Genomic DNA, 17,614 nt, shown 5'->3' on the forward strand with positions numbered 1-17,614 from the left:
TTTAATAAGCGCACCATTAAACGCAGGTTAGATTGTGCTAGGCTTGTCTTTGGTAAGCAGTGTAACTACAATATGCCGTCGGATCCTCCGACGCCCGCTACCGCTAAGAAGCGTAAGGAAAAATCGTTAAAGTCCAAGCAGGATGAGTCGTCCGTTACGGACGCCGGTTCTTTAGAAACTACGGTGGAATCTGTGGATCCAGCCGAGGTTTCAGCTGAGTCTCAGGGGGAGCCTTTAATTTTGCAGGATGTGGCCTCTCAGGAGTCTGGTCAGGCTGAGGGGGCCTCTCAGGTCTCTGTAGTCCCTTCTTTGCATAAGGTGGTTAGGCCTTCTACTTCTGTCTCTAAAGTACCTTCCAAGGTCAGGCCTGGTTTGTCTTCCTCTGGCGTCAGCCCTAGTTCTGCAGGTTCTGTACCTAAAAAACATATGCTGAAAATGGCAGAGGATTTGATTACCTTAATCAGGGGTTCTTTGCCCCCTCCAGATAAGAGGCCTAGGGTGGAGCCAGAGGTGGAAGGATTGGAGCATTCCTCAGATTACTCAGAGTCTTCGGCTGAAGACATTCAGGATTTTCCTCCCTATTCTGATTCTGATGCAGAGGATTCTACTCCTGCTTCCCATCCAGAGGATTTTTCTTTTTCTGAAACCCTGCATTCCATGAGGGAGCATTTTAAGTGGGAAGGTCAGGATTTCTCAGATTCTCGAAAGAGACTTAGGGAATTTTTGTTTTTACCACAGCATAGGCCCTTGGATAATACCCCCTGTTTTGGATGTTGTTCAGGATGTTTTCTCTGAAGCTTCCCTTAATCCTGATTCTTTGCCTCCTGCCCCGGTCAAGCCAGACAGGTATTACAGAGTGCCAGAGGCTCATAAATATTTGTATAAGAGCCCAAGAGCTGACCTGGAAACTATTAGCCAGGGACCCAAGGGTGTCAGTGCTTCTGTTGTAAAGAATCCCGTTCCTATGGATAAAGATTCTAGAGCTTTGGATAGGTGGGGAAAAAAGTGTATACCTCTTCCACTCTAGCAATGAGGGCTTTGAATTGCCAGTTTCATATGCTGAAGTACCAGAATTTTCTCCTAAGTCAGTTAAAATCTAAGGTGGATGCTTTGGCAGAGGGCATAGAGTGTAAGGAATTGCAGGATTTAGTTCATGCCTCTGATCAGGTGGGTAAGCATTCTTTACAGTGTGGTTTTGATGCCCTTCAGGCTTCTTCCAAGGTGGCTGCCACTGGATCAGTTATTCGTAGGCATGCCTGGCTTAAGGATCAGAACTTGTCAGAGCATGTTAAAGCTCGAATTTTGGATGCTCCCCTTCAATCTGAAGTTCTGTTTGGTTCTCCTGTGGAGTCAGTTTTGAAGAAAATGGAAGACAAAGCTAAGTCTATGCAGACAGTTAAGGATTTTTTTACAGGTGCAGCCCCCTAAGTTTAACAGAAATTGGCCTACTAAGGGATGGGCTTATCCTTCTTCTGATTTACAGTCTAGGGGCAGATCTAGATGTGTTAGGGGCAGAGCTCATGCTCAGGGTTCTTTCAGGCCTAGGACGTGGAGTTCCCCTGCACAATCTTCAGGTGAGGGCAGGGGTCAGCCTTTTCGTAAACAGATCCAATGACCTGAATCTCCAGCTGCCAGACCCCTCCTGTCTGGCAGCTCCTCTGGGAGGAAAATTGGCACTTTTCAGGCAAAATTGGCTTTTAGTCACCCAGGACAAATGGGTGTTGGATATTATAGGCCGAGGCTACAAGTTTTATTTTCACGCCTTGCCTCCTTTCAAAGGCATGCCAGACGTTCCTCCTCAGCAAAAGTTGGAGGCTCACAAACAGATTTCTTTACTTTTAAAAATGGGGGCTATCCAGGTGGTTCCTCCGTCAGAAGTGGGCCTAGGATTTTATTCTCGCCTGTTTTTGGTACCAAAGAAAGGAAACACTTGGAGGCCAATTCTGGACTTGTCTATTCTCAACACATACCTGGACATTTCCCAAATTCAAGATGTTAACTTTGCAACAGCTTCTGCCTCTGCTAGGCAAAGATCACTGGATGGTAACTCTGGATCTCAAAGAGGCTTATCTTCACATTCCTATCAGGCCCAGCTGCAGGAGGTTCCTGCATTTTCATTATCAGTTCTCTGCATTGCCCTTTGGCTTATCTACTGCGCCCAGGGTGTTCACAAAAGTCCTGGCTCCGGTGATAGCCTTCTTAAGACTAAGGGGAATACAAATTTATCCTTATTTGGACGATTGCCTGATTCTTGCTCAAGACAAAGTCAAGTTACTTCACCATCTTCAGTATGTTATGACAGTGTTAAGGTGCCTAGGGTATTCTGTGAACGAAACAAAGTCCAGTCTAGTACCCTCTCAGGACATGTGCTTTCTGGGTGTGAGACTGAACACAGCCTCTCAGATGGCGTTTTTGACCCCGGACAAACACAGAAATCTTGCTCTTTACTTCCAGCATTTATCTCTACGGTCCAGGCTGACTGCAAGGACAGTCCTTCAGGCCTTGGGGTTCATGGCATCTTGTATTCTGGTGCTTCCCAATGCCAAACTGCATATGAGGAAGCTACAATGGTATCTCAAAAGCGTATAGACTCAACACTGCCACGATTTGGATACTGTCATTCAGATAATACCTTGCATCCAAAGGGAATTCTTGTGGTGGTCTCAGGAATGTCACCTAAACAAGGGACTCTGTGACCCGACCAGAGGCGAGTCAGATCTTAACTACAGATGCCCCAGACATGGCTTGAGGAGCACACTTCAATGGGAAATGGGTTCAAGACACGTGGCCTCCCAGACTACAGCATTTGCATATCAACATGAAGGAGATGTTAGCAGTCTAATTTGCCCTGATGGCCTTCAAGGATCTACTTCAACCAGAACAGGTGTTGATTCAAACAGACAACACAACAGTCATGTGGTACATCAACAAGCAAGGGGGAACCCATTCGTACCCTCTTTGCAGACAAGCTATGATTTTGTGGGAGACTGCTTTCAGTTTGCACCTCACTCTTCAGGCAAGGTTTCTGCCGGGAGCACAGAACTCCTTAGCAGATGTTTTGAGCAGACAGATGGTGGATCCCCACGACTGGAAATTGGATCCTCATGTATTTCAACAGTTGACGGTGGCGTGGGGAACTCCAGACATAGATCTGTTCGCTTCTCCACTAAATTTCCAACTGCCAAAGTTTTGCACAAAGCTGTTTCACCCAAAAGCTTGGAAAGTGGATGCTCTTTCATTCAGTTGGAACAACCTTCACGTCTATGCCTTTCCTCCTCTGCCTCTTCTTCCCAAGGTGCTCTTGAAGTTCAGACAGGACAAGCCTTGCATGATTCTAATAGCTCCAGATTGGCCACGTCAGCACTGGTACCCTCTGCTGAGGAGTTTAGTACGGGAGCCTCCTTGGCCTTTGCCATCAGTTCCACACCTTTTGTCCCAGGCAAGCAGTCATTTCCGCAATGTCAGGATACAGTCCCTGCATCTGACAGCTTGGCACATTCTGTTTTAGACCCTGGGGGGTCGCAGCTTCCTCAACATGTTTTGAATGTCATTTTGGAGGCCAGACGGCCTAGTACCAGGAAAGTTTATGCTGATAAATGGAGCAGATTTTTTCTTTGGAGCAAAACAAAGAGCTTTGATGTCTCTGTGCCTAATTTGAGTGTTTCACTTCAGTATCTTACAGAATTATTAGACAAGGGTTTGTCTTTCTCCTCTGTAAAAGTTCATGCTGCAGCCATTTCTGCTCACTATGACTGTGACCCTCCTTTATTCTCTCATCCTTTGTTTAAGCAATTTCTTAGAGGGGCAAAAAACATAAGACCCCCACGTAGAGCTCCTACTCCTTCCTGGGATCTCAATTTTGTGTTGGAAAAGCTCACTTTACCTCCTTTTGAACCTGCAGCTACTACGGAGTTGAAGTTTTTGTCTTGGAAGACTGCTTTTTGGTTGGCCATTACGTCTGCTAGAAGGATATCTGAGTTACAGGCTCTAATGGCAGTTGAACCCTTCTTGATATTTCATAAGGATAGGGCGTACTAACCCTACTTTTATGCCTAAGGTTGTTTCTAATGTGGCATTAAACCAATCTATACATTTGCCTACATTTTATGCTGATCCCCAAAATAAGGGGGAAAAATTTTTACACACTTTGGATATTCACAGGCAGTTGCGTTATTATTTGAGCAGAACCAAAGGGTTCAGGCAGTCTCAACAGTTGTTTATTTCTTTTGCTTTGGGTTCTCAGGGGAAACCTGTTTCAAAACAAACCATTTCTAAGTGGATTGGCCATTGTATTGCTTTTTGTTATTCTCATCATGGTAAGGAGGTTCCGGCTGGAATTAGACCTCATTCCACTAGGGCGACTGCCACTTCTACTGCTTTTTGAAGGGGAGTAGCTACTAAAGATATTTTGGAGGCAGCTACTTGGAGTTCAGTGCACACTTTTTTTCTAAACATTACCATCTCCCTCTTTATTCCAAATCTAGGGCTGGGTTTGCCACTGCAGTATTACAGAGCATGTTAGCAGCTCCCAATGCTTTATGATTTTGCCAACCTCCCTTTACCTTTGCTTTGGGATTCTACCCACAGGTTATGACTGCAGCAATGTGAGATGAAGAACATAGTACAGTTTTGTACCTACCATAAATGTAGATGTTCGAAGATCCACATTGCTGCAGTCCAATTTACCCTCCCTCCTTCCCCTCTGTAGTTTGGGGTGGTTGTGTGGTTTGTTGTAAATATTGTTTCTACATGGGTGATTGGGTGTTTTTCCATTTTTGGCTATGGCCTTTCTTTTTAAGGCCTTCTGACATCTGGGGCAAGAAAGACTGAGGATATGGCGTCGGTCATGCTCTTTAATACCACGGCGTACTGACGTCAGATCTGAGCGACCATGACCGACGCCAGCCTAACACTTTGGTATTCGGGCTGACCGAGGACAGCGGACTACCCCCACAGGTTATGACTGCAGCAATGTGGATCTTCGAACATCTACATTTATGGTAGGTACAAAACTGTACTTTTTCTCTTGGACCAAACCCTTTTCTTCCTAAAGTGGCTTCAGTATCTAATATTAATCAATCTATTGAGTTCCTTGTATTCTTTCCTCATTTTTCAAGCAAGGCAGAATTTAAATTTCATCAATTGGATGTACACAGACAGTTACGTTTCTATCTGCACTGAACAAAAGATATCCGAAAGTCTGATCAACTATTTGTCTCCTTTTCGGAAAACAAAATTGGGTCCCCTGTCTCAAAAATCACCCTATCCAGATGGATATCCATTTGCATCTCTTTCGCCTACTCCGCAGGAGGAAAAGACCTGCCGTTTCCGGTCAAGGCTCACTCTGCTCGGGCTGTTTCTACATCCACAGCCTATCGAGCCAGATTGTCGATGGATGATATTATGTGCTGCAGCTACTTGGACTTCTCATCACACATTTGTTTCCCATTACAAATTGGATGTGGTATCTAGGGGCAGGTCTTCCTTTGGTTCCACAGTACTCGGGAGTGTTTTCCTATGAGCCACCCAGGATGTAGGTGCTAGGGACGCTGTCCCACAGGTAAGAATGTAGGTGAGATTGGACTACATAACATCAAGAAGTTATGTACTCACCATAACGTTCGATGTATGTAGTCCATCTCACCTCACATTCTTACTTACCCACCTTCCCCCTGCCTGGAGGATCTGGAGGTTAGGTTTTTTTTTTTTCTATTTACAGAGTTCCCTTTACTCTTCGCTTATTCTTTTTTACCTGGATGTTATGTATGCATGGGGTCTGAATGAATGTTCACAGCAAACTAGATCTGGGGATATAGAGCAGTGCAACATGGGATACCTGCTTAGCCCAGCCAATAGAAGACTTCGAGCTAGAAAAGTTTGGCTGAGTCGGAGCCGATATTTGGCTCCAATTCCACGGGCAAAAATGTGAGGCAAGATGGACTACATACATCAAACGTTATGGTGAGTACATAACTTGTTAGCAGAAGTGTACCAAATCTGGTTAAGTTTTCAGGGTGATTTTGCTGTATCGGTAGGGGTACACTGCAGGCAGTGATGATGACTGCACTTAAATATTTGATTTATGATTTCTTTTATGTACGTAATTGGTTGTTAGCTTCCCTGATTGATTCTTCCAGTAAAAAAGATGACAGATTTTTGGAAAGAATAACCCATTTTTAGAGCACCTTAAGAAGAGCTTTCTTTATTAACCAAAGCCATGTGTATGTGTTATTTACCAAGTTTCTTTGTGAAATTTTTGTCGCAATCATGATTTTTCTAGCAAATATTTTACTTCTATTTGTAATCCTAGTTCTGCATTAGTAAACGTGTATATCAGTCTGCTGTAGTTTTGACAGAAGATGGCTTTTAATCAGCTGCTGTACTGCTGTCAGGTTTAATTGCTGTCAGTTTTTATGGCAGGGTTAAGCACTGATGCTGCTAATCTGTTTGTATTACTGCACATTGTTGCATTCATCTTAGTTGCTCATGTCATTCTATTTGCATTTCATGCCACTGAATCTTTTATTTTGACTTTCACTTGGAACAAGATATTTTCATTAACATCCTTTTGTTTAATTATTTCAGACTTTTGAGGAAGCTGGTTTTAATGATGTGCTAAATAAGAATATTGCTAAAACAGGATATGCAAAACCTACTCCTGTACAGAAGCATGCAATTCCTATTGTACTTTCTGGACGTGATTTAATGGCCTGTGCTCAGACTGGATCTGGCAAAACTGTAAGTATATCTTTTTACCTAGTGTTTTTGTTTTCTTTTCCTTGATGCTGTTTAATAGTTCATAGGTTCATAGGTTCATACTAGGCTATCTGCCCTCAGGCATTTATAAGCCTAGTCCAAAGTTTTGTGGCTTACGCCACCCCTTATATGAAAAAATACTGTGCCCATTAGTTTGTTGTGCCTCTGTCCAGCAGTGACACAGAGATGATTCCCAGGGTAAACCTACGATCTCCCATCCACAGGTCAAGATTTCTCTTGAACAGAGCCAGCGAGGTGCTCTGCCTCACATGGACCGGGATTTTATTCCACAGCATAGGGAGTCTCTGAGTGATAAATCTATCCTTCCAGCACGTCCTATTTATATCCGTGCTAAGGTTTAAGTCGCTTGCTCTAGTGGTTTTGGTGGATTTGGATTTTTTGAAGTGGAGCATGTCCATTAATTCCGGGTTGGACATGGCCTTGTATGTCAGGCACATGTCACCTCTGAGCAGACGGTATGCGACTGAATAGAGCTGGAGTTTCTTCAGTCTGGCAGCATATGACAGATTTTGGAGTCCCTTTATCCTTTTGGTGAGGAACTTTTGGGGTCTCTCCAATTGCTGCAGATGTCGGGTGAGATGCATCCCGAATGGGGCATTGTACTCGATCATTGGTCTGATAAGTGAAGAGTACAGGGGAGCAATGACCTCACTACATCTGGATGTGAATCCCTTCATGATCAGGTGGGCAATGTAGAAGGTCTTTCTAACCACTTTAGCAACGTGAGTGTCAAAAGAAAGGCCACTGTCAACCTGGGTCCCCAGGTCCCTGATAACCTCTTCTGTGCTTAGTGGATTGCCGCCTATATGGTAGCTTGGGGTTACCTTGTTTTTCCCGAAGGGTATGACTATACATTTTTTGGCGTTTAACTTCAGGCCATGGCTCTGGCACCAGCTATCTGTTTCCGTGAGTCCTTTCTGAAGGATATCCGTGTCCGATGCACTTTCCACTATGATGGCACCCAGTTTGCAGTCGTCTGCAAACTTTGTCAGCCAAAGTCCTCCCATGTTGGCCTGTACTTCTGAGAAGTAGATGCCGAACAATAGGGGGCCAAGGACCGAGCCCTGTGGGATACCACTTGTGACCGGCTTGGAGTCTGACATAGCGCCAGCAACTCTAACCCTGTGGGTTCTGTCCTTAAGCCAGTTTGCAACCCATCTTGTGACATATGGGTTTACATTTAAGCTGGTAAGTTTTTCTACAATACCCGAGTGGGGTATTGTGTCGAAAGCCTTTGCAAGGTCAAGGTAGGCTGTATGGACTGCCTTTCCCTCATCAATGGCCTTGGTGACTGTTTCGAAGAAGTCGACCAAGTTCAAAAGGCATGATCTGCCCTTGACGAAGCCAAACTGGGTCGGGTCCAATGTCTGCAAGTCCCCTATATCTTTGTTTATGAGCTCCATTATGATCCTCTCCATAGCTTTGCAGACTAGACTTGTTAAGCTTATGGGGCGGTAATTACCAGGGTCTGTAGAGGCACCACCTTTGTCGAGTGGGACCACAGTTGCCATACGCCACTCCTTGGGCACGTATCCTGTGGTAAGGCTGAGATTAAACAGCTGCCTTATGTGCGGGTTTAATTCCTCATTTAGCTCGTGTAGCACACAGCCGGGGACACCATCCGGTCCCATTGATGCTGTGTTTTTAGCTTTAGAGAGAGCAGCTTTCACCTGCGCATTTGAGATGTCTGGGAGGCTACACTCCGCTGGGATAGTTATCTCTCCTTTAGGAGGGGAGAGGGGGGTGAAATTTGCACTGAACCTGTCTGCCAGTATGTTGGCAATGTCTGTGGGTTCAGTGATTTTTGTATCATTTTGGACTAATTCTGAGCATATCTGGGAGTTTCCACCCAGGTTCCTAACATAGCTGAAAAAGGCCTTATGATTGTCCTTTGAATCCATGGCAATTTTTCTCTCAAAATTGGCCTTAGTTGATTTTATGAGTGCTCGTATTTTTTTGCTAATAATGATCAGGGGTGACTTCCCTTTTATGGATTTTGTTCTATCATGTAATAGCTTTCTCCTCTTATTGTAAAGTTTGTTAATGGCTGGGGTCCACCAGACTGGACGTTTGCCCTTTGTGGAAAGAGTCTTGGTTTTATTTGGGATTGCCTGATCCATGCAGTCCTGGAGGTGTTCATAGAAGGCATTTGTAAGGGCTTCCACAGCTTGGGTTGTGGTTTCCACTGGCTCAGGGGCCTTGAAGGATACCACACCAGTCTTGAGTAGTGTGAAGTTTGCTTTAGAGAAGTTCTTCACTGTGGTCTTTTTTGTTTGGGGTGGGGGCGGGATGTGGATTTCCAGTGAGATTAGTTTATGATCAGATCTCACCAATGAGGGATATACTTCCGGTGTGGAGCATTTTGTCCCCATGTTTGTGATAATGAGATCTAGTATATTTTCTCCTCTCGTGGGAACAGTGACTAGCTGTTCCATGGCATTTGAATTTATGAAATCCAGGAACCGTTGAGCTAGAAAGTTGGGGCTTGAGTAATGTTCCCAGTCTGTTTGGGTAGTTGAAGTCACCCCATATGATGGTGTTTGGAGACACATTTATACCCTCCAGTGTCTTCAGGAAGGCTGTGTGGGGTTCCTGAGTTTGAGAGGGTGGCCTGTAGCATCCTACAATTTGTAGAGCAGTTTTAGTCAGTTATATCACTTTGGTGTTTAGTGGATCTATATTTGTAATTGGTGTTTATATAAGTCTTGTGTACAGCTTTGTACAAAACTTGGATAGTAGCTCCTGGCAGTTGCATTCATAAAGTTTGACTCTGTGCAGCCACTGGGTCATCATCCTGTTTGTGGTGATGTCATTTTCTAGTTGGTTTGGTTATTGTGCGTGCATCTTCTGTCTGCATTACCCACCTTTAATATGATAGTTTCAAATTTTTCTGTATACATTTTCTTTCCAAAGGATTTTTTTTGGCACCCTTTTCTCTTCCACAAATACTGTCAGGATTTAAAAAAAAAAGTTACGTGAAGAAATATGTTGATACAATTCTGTACAAGTTATGTCCATTGTACAGCTAATGGGGGTTGTTTGGCTTTATTGGCCTGAATGCAGTGGTAAAGGTTAAACAAAAAAAAAAATCACTGGCATTCACAAGCCAAGTAACGAAAAAAATGGTAGGGTTGGTAGAGTGGCCTAATGGTTAAGGTGTTTGCTTTACAAACACAATGTGCAGGGTTTGAATCTCGCAAATGATAATTTCCTAGGCTTACAATGGCTCACAAGGGCAGTTAGCCTAGTACTAACCTATGAACATTAAGGAGTCGCTTTCATACATCTCATGGTCCTCCGCTTCAGAAAGTTTAAGTTATGTTGACATTTTCTATGGTAATGCTTTTTTTGTCATTTGATTGCGTATTATTATGTATGCTGCAGGTAATAACTATAAAATAACTGTTTTAGCGGCTCATTGATCATTGTAGTGTGTTTAATTGATTTAGGTGGCTTTATGTATTTGTATTTAGTCAAATGTGTATTCAGCTAATGTGTTTGAGTTTGTGGCTTTTATTGCTTCTCTCAATATTTACTCTTGTTTGTGCATCAGAGTCATTTTAAGCTCTGATTTTCTGGGCCTTAATACAGAGGCAGCTGTTCAATAGAGGAGCTTATCAGTCGATAAACCAGAGTTAAACGTTTTAAGTAGTACATGTGAGAAGCCACCATTTTAGGTTAGTTTACTATTTATTTTTATTTTATTTTATTTTACATTTGTTGACCGGGCTAGTCTGGCTGGATACATGTCAATTTTCAGCAGAGGCCTGAGGAGAAAATCTCCACTATATACTAGTAACTTACAATAAACAAAAAGCGCAGGAATGTACAAACATATAAGCAAATAAAGAAATATTCTCATGTAGTATAGTAACAATACAGAAGCACTTTAACAAAAACTAAAAAATAGTGAGGAATCATTATCCCATAATATTTGCAAGAGTAGGACTGTTAAAAAAGAAAGAGAAAATAGTAACACGTAAAGAGTCTATAAATATTTACACTATTAACAAAGTAAGATGAACATTTTGTGCCAGGGCACTAGTTTTAAGATAGAGATTTGCACAATAGGGATCGGCATCTAAGTTTAAATAAAAGGAGAGATGACAGTTTGCAGTAATATATCAAGTATAAGGAGAAAAGATAGTATAGGAAAATTAATAATCAGGTGGGATGATACTATGCTTGAGTTGCTGTTTTATTTATTAATTTTTTTTATTTTACATTTTTTTACTGGGACAGTCCAACTGGACAGATAGCTCATTTTCAGCAGAGGCCCCGGGGGGAAAAGCTCCAAGTAGAATAATCCTAAACCATTTGAATAATGCAATAAAACAAGAAATACTTTGCAATACGAATGTGGAAAGAAGGCACTTAATGCAGTTCAAGAATACATTACAATAATTAGGAAGAAAAGCAGTAGTTAGTACAATACAGGCAAATGTAGCTATTGATGCACAATTACACTATTCTGAAAAACCGCATAATGCAGTATGAATACTGAAGCTCCTGATTATTAGCAGTTGCATTCTGGGTTGATTAAGACGGTCTGAATAACAGTCATAAAAATGTATGCAGGAAACCAAGTAAGCAGCATTACCCAGTTAAAATCATTGTATGTTGTATATACAAAATCCAAAATTTCTGAACAAAGAATAGAGGGATGAAAGAGTGTTTGGGTGTATATTACATTCCTTGCTGTTGCTAACCTGGGTTGGAACAGGGGCAAATCCATGAACTAGATAGATGGGTTTTGAGATTTTTTTTTTCAAGTTACTGGCTGTGGAACTTGTGAGGCAGGGTGTTCCAGATTTTTGCAATGCAGTTAAAGGGAATCCCGAACAGCATTATTGCTTCTGGTTATGTTCAAATGATTTGTTACTAGAACAAAGTAAACTGTTACTTGAGTCGTACTTTAGGTCTTTGTAGTTTGTTTCTGGTTGTAAAGAATTTGCTAGCAGATTTGGAAATTCTAGCCAATAAAGCTGCTTAAGGGCCAGACAGTGGTGGGATCTGCAAGTTGAATCAGTTGCAGACTTTGCTGTTTTATTGTAGCACAACCTAAGTTTGGTTAAGTCAGATTTGTTTAGCTTCACACGTATGGGGGATGTGTGTACAAGAGTAGATACTAGATGGGTTTCTGCTATAATGGCTTTAGTATTATTGGTTAGATATCGGACTCCTGTAAGGGTTACGAACTTTGTGTACTTTTTTTATAGTTTGGGCAGTGTGCAAGTCAGATCCCATGTTGTATTCAACAACCCCGAGAAGTTTAGCTTGGGAGACTGGAGTAATGGGTGTGTTAGTAGAAGGTATTTTGAATGGTGGGATGTGGGGTCTATAGCTTTTGAAGGGAAAATAGTATTAGCTTAGTTTTACTGGGTTTGCGTATAAGTTGTGCACTGGTTAGCCAAGATTCTAATGTGAAGGATTCTCAAATTATATTTTGAATTTGGAGTGATGGGGGCTACTCAGGTTAAGGTTGTCAGTGGCATATTGTACCAATGTAGCATGTAGGGTAGCACTGTGGAGGTTTAGTAAATGTAGTAAAAAAAGAGGGCCCAAGACAGTTCCTTGCAGAACTCTCAAGGCAACAGCCACAAGAGGAGAGGTTATTTTGTCATTTTACAGCCTGCTTGTCAAGATGGTCTTGGAACCATGAAAGATTGGAGCGTCTTGGATTAAGTTCAGAAAGTGAATTGAAGAGTTGATGTGACAGTATGAAAGGCCTTAGAAAGATCCAGAAAGGTAGAAGAAACAAGTTTTTCATTCTGGTGTTGGTTAGCAGTGTTAGTAAAGCTCATGAGGGCAGTGGTAGTACTGTGTTTGGGCCGGAATCCATGCTGAGCAGTAGCTACAAGTTTGTTAGGAGATGGTTTCAAATTTGTGCGTGTATGCACTTTACAAGAATTTTTGCTAAAGAAGATAAAATAGCTATAGGCTGGTATTTAGAACATTCTGTTGAATGTCCACCTGTGTGCTGTGGTATATGTGATATTTTCCATAGTGTTGGGACATGTTGTTCTGAGATGGACCTGTTTATGAATATAGAGACTGGATACAAGGTGGCTTCGGCAGTAGTTTTGAGGCATTTGGCAGATTGTTGCTAAGGTTGTGGGTTTGAGTTTAAGGAATTTAAATGTAGTATCCGTAGGGACTGGAAAGGGGAAAGTAATTGTCATTTGTATTGATGTGTGATGGGTGAGGGAGGTGAAAGGCAGTTATTTGTGAGAGCTAGCTGTGTTATAGATGGAGTTAATGTTAGATTGGAAGGGTGTGGTAACTTGACCAGGCTGAATAATTTTATTTAATGGCAGACAAGAACTTTTATGGATTCTTTTTGTGCTTTGTATGTCAGAGTAGTTTTTTCTTGTCTAGTCAATTTGCATTTTTGATCTATTTCTTAGTTCAAGGTATTTCTGTTGATTTGCTATGTATTTGTTGCGGAGCCACATTTCTCATGTCTTATCTTTCTTTTTAATAGTGATCTTGTCACTTTGGTAAGTCAAGGGGCATACTTGGATTTTATTCTTGTAGGGGCCACATTATATTGGATGCTAAAGAAGGTGGTACTAAAATGTTCTAATGCATCATCTAGGGGGAGAAATTTAAGTGGGGCCCAATTACAAAGTTTGAGCGTGGTTAAAAATTTGTGGGAGTTTCTCGGATCTGATGGAATAACATTTTTTTGTTGGATTTATTCAGTGTCTAAGGACAAAGGTAGGAAGGTGGTCACTAAGACTGTCTAAGAGGCAGCTTGATGTAGTGATAGTGAGGTGCAGGCTGTGGGTGTAACTTTGGTTTCTCGTGATCTACTATAGTGAACTATTTCTTTGAGATGATCCACCCAGCAGTTGCTCTCCATTGTATTGGTTTGGATTGTTGCTGTTGGACATGAGTGTTGTCCTTATCTGTCTTACCATTAGTCGGGAAATGCATCACTTCATTTAATCCTGTTTTGTTTAGTGCCTATGGTTTAGAGATTTGTGCACTTTCTTAACCTGATGAATTCTGCTGGGGGCAGTAAAGCTAGGCTTAAGGCCCCCTTCCCCATGCAGAGAGACGTTATTAGTTAACTCAGGCTAGGCTGTGAAGAAGGATCAGAGCACCTTGTTCAGCTGCAAATGGCATTTAATAGAGAGAGATGTCTGAAAAGAAGTGATATAAGCTAGGACCCTCCCTATATTGTAATAGTGTGGTACTTCCTTGACTAATGCAGTCTAATTCCATTATCTGTCTCTACTGCCTTTGAGTAAGATGAGCTGTCTCCTTTCACTTTATTCTATGAATACTGAGGAATTAAGAATATTTTACATATCTTGTTCTTTCGTACTAGAGCCCATTTACTACTCTACAGCTGTACCATAGGCGCACTCTTTTCTCTCTCTCTGCCTCACTTGTAAGGCACAGTGACCTATTGTTTTGACTTTTGTCTGTCCCTGTGTGCTATTTATCTCGCTCATAACTCCTACTTTTTCCCCATTTGGGATGGCATTGTTCTGCTTCCTATAGCACCCTCATAATATTTTTACACTGTTTTTCCATTTATTGCTGATACTAATCTTATTTTTTTACACTATCCTTTTTTGATAGCTTTTAACACTCCACTGCTGTTGCTTAGTCTACTAAAACATTTTGTTATACCTTTGCTAATCTTGACTGGTTTCACAGGAACCAGTTTAATTCAGTCTTGCTCTGTGTTTTGCTTTGCTCACTACCCTGCTCCTTCTCACCCACTCCTGAGATCGCTTCCTTTATACTGGCCATAGCCCTCGCAATTCAAATTCTAACCTTTCAAAGGACCCAGCACTCCTCTAGCTTGCAGCAACTTAACATCCATCTCAGCAATAACCAGTCAGACTGTCACCCCTCCCAACCTCAAACATTTTGTCAGGTCTTCATACCATTACACATACCTAACATTCTTTCATTTACCTTGTAATTCTCCTTTCTACCTCTGACTGACATCAGGTATCATAGGTTCTCCATTTCCTGTTTAATTACAACATTAAAACTAAATTAGAAATAGAGCACTATCTTTCCCCTCTTACTTCTCGTTATTAATTTGATCTTTATCAGTGTATACTTTCATGTCTCTTACTGCAATTTAATCAGTATACTGTGAACTTGGCAGTAGCTACATCAGTACATTTCCCTAACTTTCCAGCCTCACCTTTGTCTTTATTTTAAACAGTAATTCACTACCACCCCTGTACTCAAAAATAAAACTAATAAGTCTCTTCTAAAGTGATGCACTACCTTTCAAACATCCCTCAGTATGGTGACATCCACACCAACCCAAGGCCTATAAACCCATTAAGACACCAGATTTACCCAACTGTTTTGTCCTACCATTAAACCGCCACCTATCCATACTAATAAAACCAGCATATCAAACACCTCACCCCATCTTTCTCCCACTGGTCTACCAAAAATCTGAATATTGCTACAGTGGCAACCTCCATAGAATTTTTAACAATTTCCAGAACTACATCTTTCAGATATCCTGGTATACCCCTAATAATTTTGCAGTCATAGAAACTTAGCTTACGTCTAGCATCAAAGATGCTGAATTAATCCCTAAAGACTGTACTATCAGAGCTTATAGCCCCACAAGAAAGTAGACAGGGTAGACTTGATTTATCCAAGTTTGTACAGTCTCTCTCCCTATTTGCACAACATCACCAAGTTCTGTAGTGCCGCAATATTTCTATCACTGCCTTAGGTTAACAACAAAGAAGCTCTGTGTTGATCTGTATCCCTCCTGGAAATGTAGAAGCTTTAGAAAAAATCCTCTCCTTGGCAATTAAAATAGCATATGAAAATATACTAAGAGATGTAAACATTAGCTAGCAAATACTTATGCAAGACTTCCCTTCTGCTAGTATAAACCTTTATGGTTACACACCACTTATCAAAAGCACCCACTAAATTTAATAACACCCAGCAGTAAAGTTGCAGATCTATCCAGTCTAGAATTGCTACTAGCAGTAAAGGGTGCACTTCTAGATGGGATATTGGTCTCTGACCCCAGTATATTTGCACCCTCTGGAACCTATTCAAAGCAACGTGGTGACCACCTCTCAGCCTATTCCCGTAGAAAACGCTCACTGACTTAAACATCCCAAAACCTTTAAATTCAATAAAGACTTCATCAATACAATAAAAACCTTTAAATTGGTATGCACTAAAATTATTATTCTTCGACAAGGCAGTCAGTACTTTAAACACCTTATCCTTAAATACCCTAATCAGCCATGTCCCACTCTGTGAAAAAGTGAAAGTTAACCACAGCTCTTGGATCATTACCCAGACAAAAATTAGAATGTGCAAGAGAGACTATGCTTGGAAAGAGTGGCCCAAACATAAAACTCCTTATAACCTGCAGCTCCATAGATAATTGTGCAATCAGAATAAAAAACATTTGTAAGTGTTTACCAGGCTAACAACCGCAATGGCCTTTTTAAGCCTAGCCATGCATCCCAAATCTCTGACAAGTTCTGATACCCTTGATAAGTTAACCTAGATGATGATATAGACATCTACAACTTCAACAAAAAAAAGATTTTAAAAAATTCTTGACATCAGTGTATGTAATCTCTTGAATCCAGGCTCAATAAGGAATATAGCCCTTCTTGTAAATGTTTGCCACTAGAAATTAACCTCTTCAATAGTTAATGGAAAATGTTGCCTTCATAACTAAAAACTCTTCACTCTACATCCAGTGCTTCCACCCCCTCGTAACATCAAATCAAAGTATTTCTGCTTTGATCAGGTTAGACCAGAACCAACATTCTGTGTTTACCACACATACTACCACTTCCTTTAATCCCTGAACTTCCACACAGAAATCTAATGCACTGTATGCATTACTAGTAACTTCTGCATATAAACTCTCTGTATATCAATGAAAAAAACTTTCCATTTGAACTCTAACCTTGCTCCCTGCATCTGACGGCCTCCCACCTGAATACCTAAAGATAGCTGCCGATAACTATGGCATACCCAATCTGTCAGTGGCTGAATCCTCTCTACCCTCATGGAGAAAACTGTATATTATCCTGCTTCATAAATGTGGTATATCTACTGATGTCTGACTTCCAGAATATTATATCATCACTTTTCTCAAATTCTGTTTTCATAAACAGCACTGTCGCCCGAAAGTCTGTCAACATTCACCCAAAATGTCCTCAACCCAGTGCACACAGCTCAGCTACTGCCTTTCTATCATTCACTGATGACACTAAAAATAAAGGGGTTCATAGGTTGATACTAGGTTATCTGCCCTAGGGCATTTATAAGCCTAGCCAGTGTGTTTGGCTTTCGCCACCCTTTTAGATTAGTTGACTGTGCCTCTGTGTAGTAGGTCACAGAAGGTAGCCCTTTTAAGGTTAGTTTACTGTACCTCTGTTAAGCAGGGACACAGATGAGATCGCAGGGGTAAACTTACGATCTCCCATCCACTCGTCAAGATTTCTCTTGAGGGTTAGTGAGGGACTCTGCCTAACATGGATTGGGATTTTGGTCCAGAGTGAAGGGAGCCTCTGGGATATGAATCTGTCTTTCCAGCATGTCCTATTTATTTCTGTGCTGAGGTTCAAGTCCCTGGAGCGTGTAGCTCTAAGGGATTTGGATTTCCTGAGGTAAAGTATGTCCATTAATTCTGGGTTGGACATGGCTTTATTCGTCAGAGAGATCGCCTCTGAGTAGGCAGTACGCAACTGAGTTGAGCTGGAGTTTCTTTAGCCGAACTGCTTAGGGCATCTGTTAGAGTCCCTTGATCCTCTTAGTGAGGTACTTTTGCAGTCTTTCCAGTTGATGCAGGTGTCTGTTAAGG

General features: G+C 41.6%; 1 protein-coding gene across 1 annotated transcript in view; it reads left to right on the forward strand.

The window, feature by feature from the left end:
- DDX4 (DEAD-box helicase 4) overlaps positions 1–17,614 on the forward strand; it is a 2,434,953-nt gene that overhangs the window by 1,179,548 nt on the left and 1,237,791 nt on the right. Inside the window, exon 12 of the mRNA XM_044063758.1 lies at positions 6,586–6,738. Coding sequence (XP_043919693.1) covers positions 6,586–6,738 — 153 coding nt within the window. The remainder of the gene's footprint in view (positions 1–6,585; positions 6,739–17,614) is intronic.

Source organism: Protopterus annectens, chromosome 2.part2 (genome assembly GCF_019279795.1).
Source record: "Protopterus annectens isolate FY-2018-M chromosome 2.part2, PAN1.0, whole genome shotgun sequence".
Taxonomy (NCBI): domain Eukaryota; kingdom Metazoa; phylum Chordata; order Ceratodontiformes; family Protopteridae; genus Protopterus; species Protopterus annectens.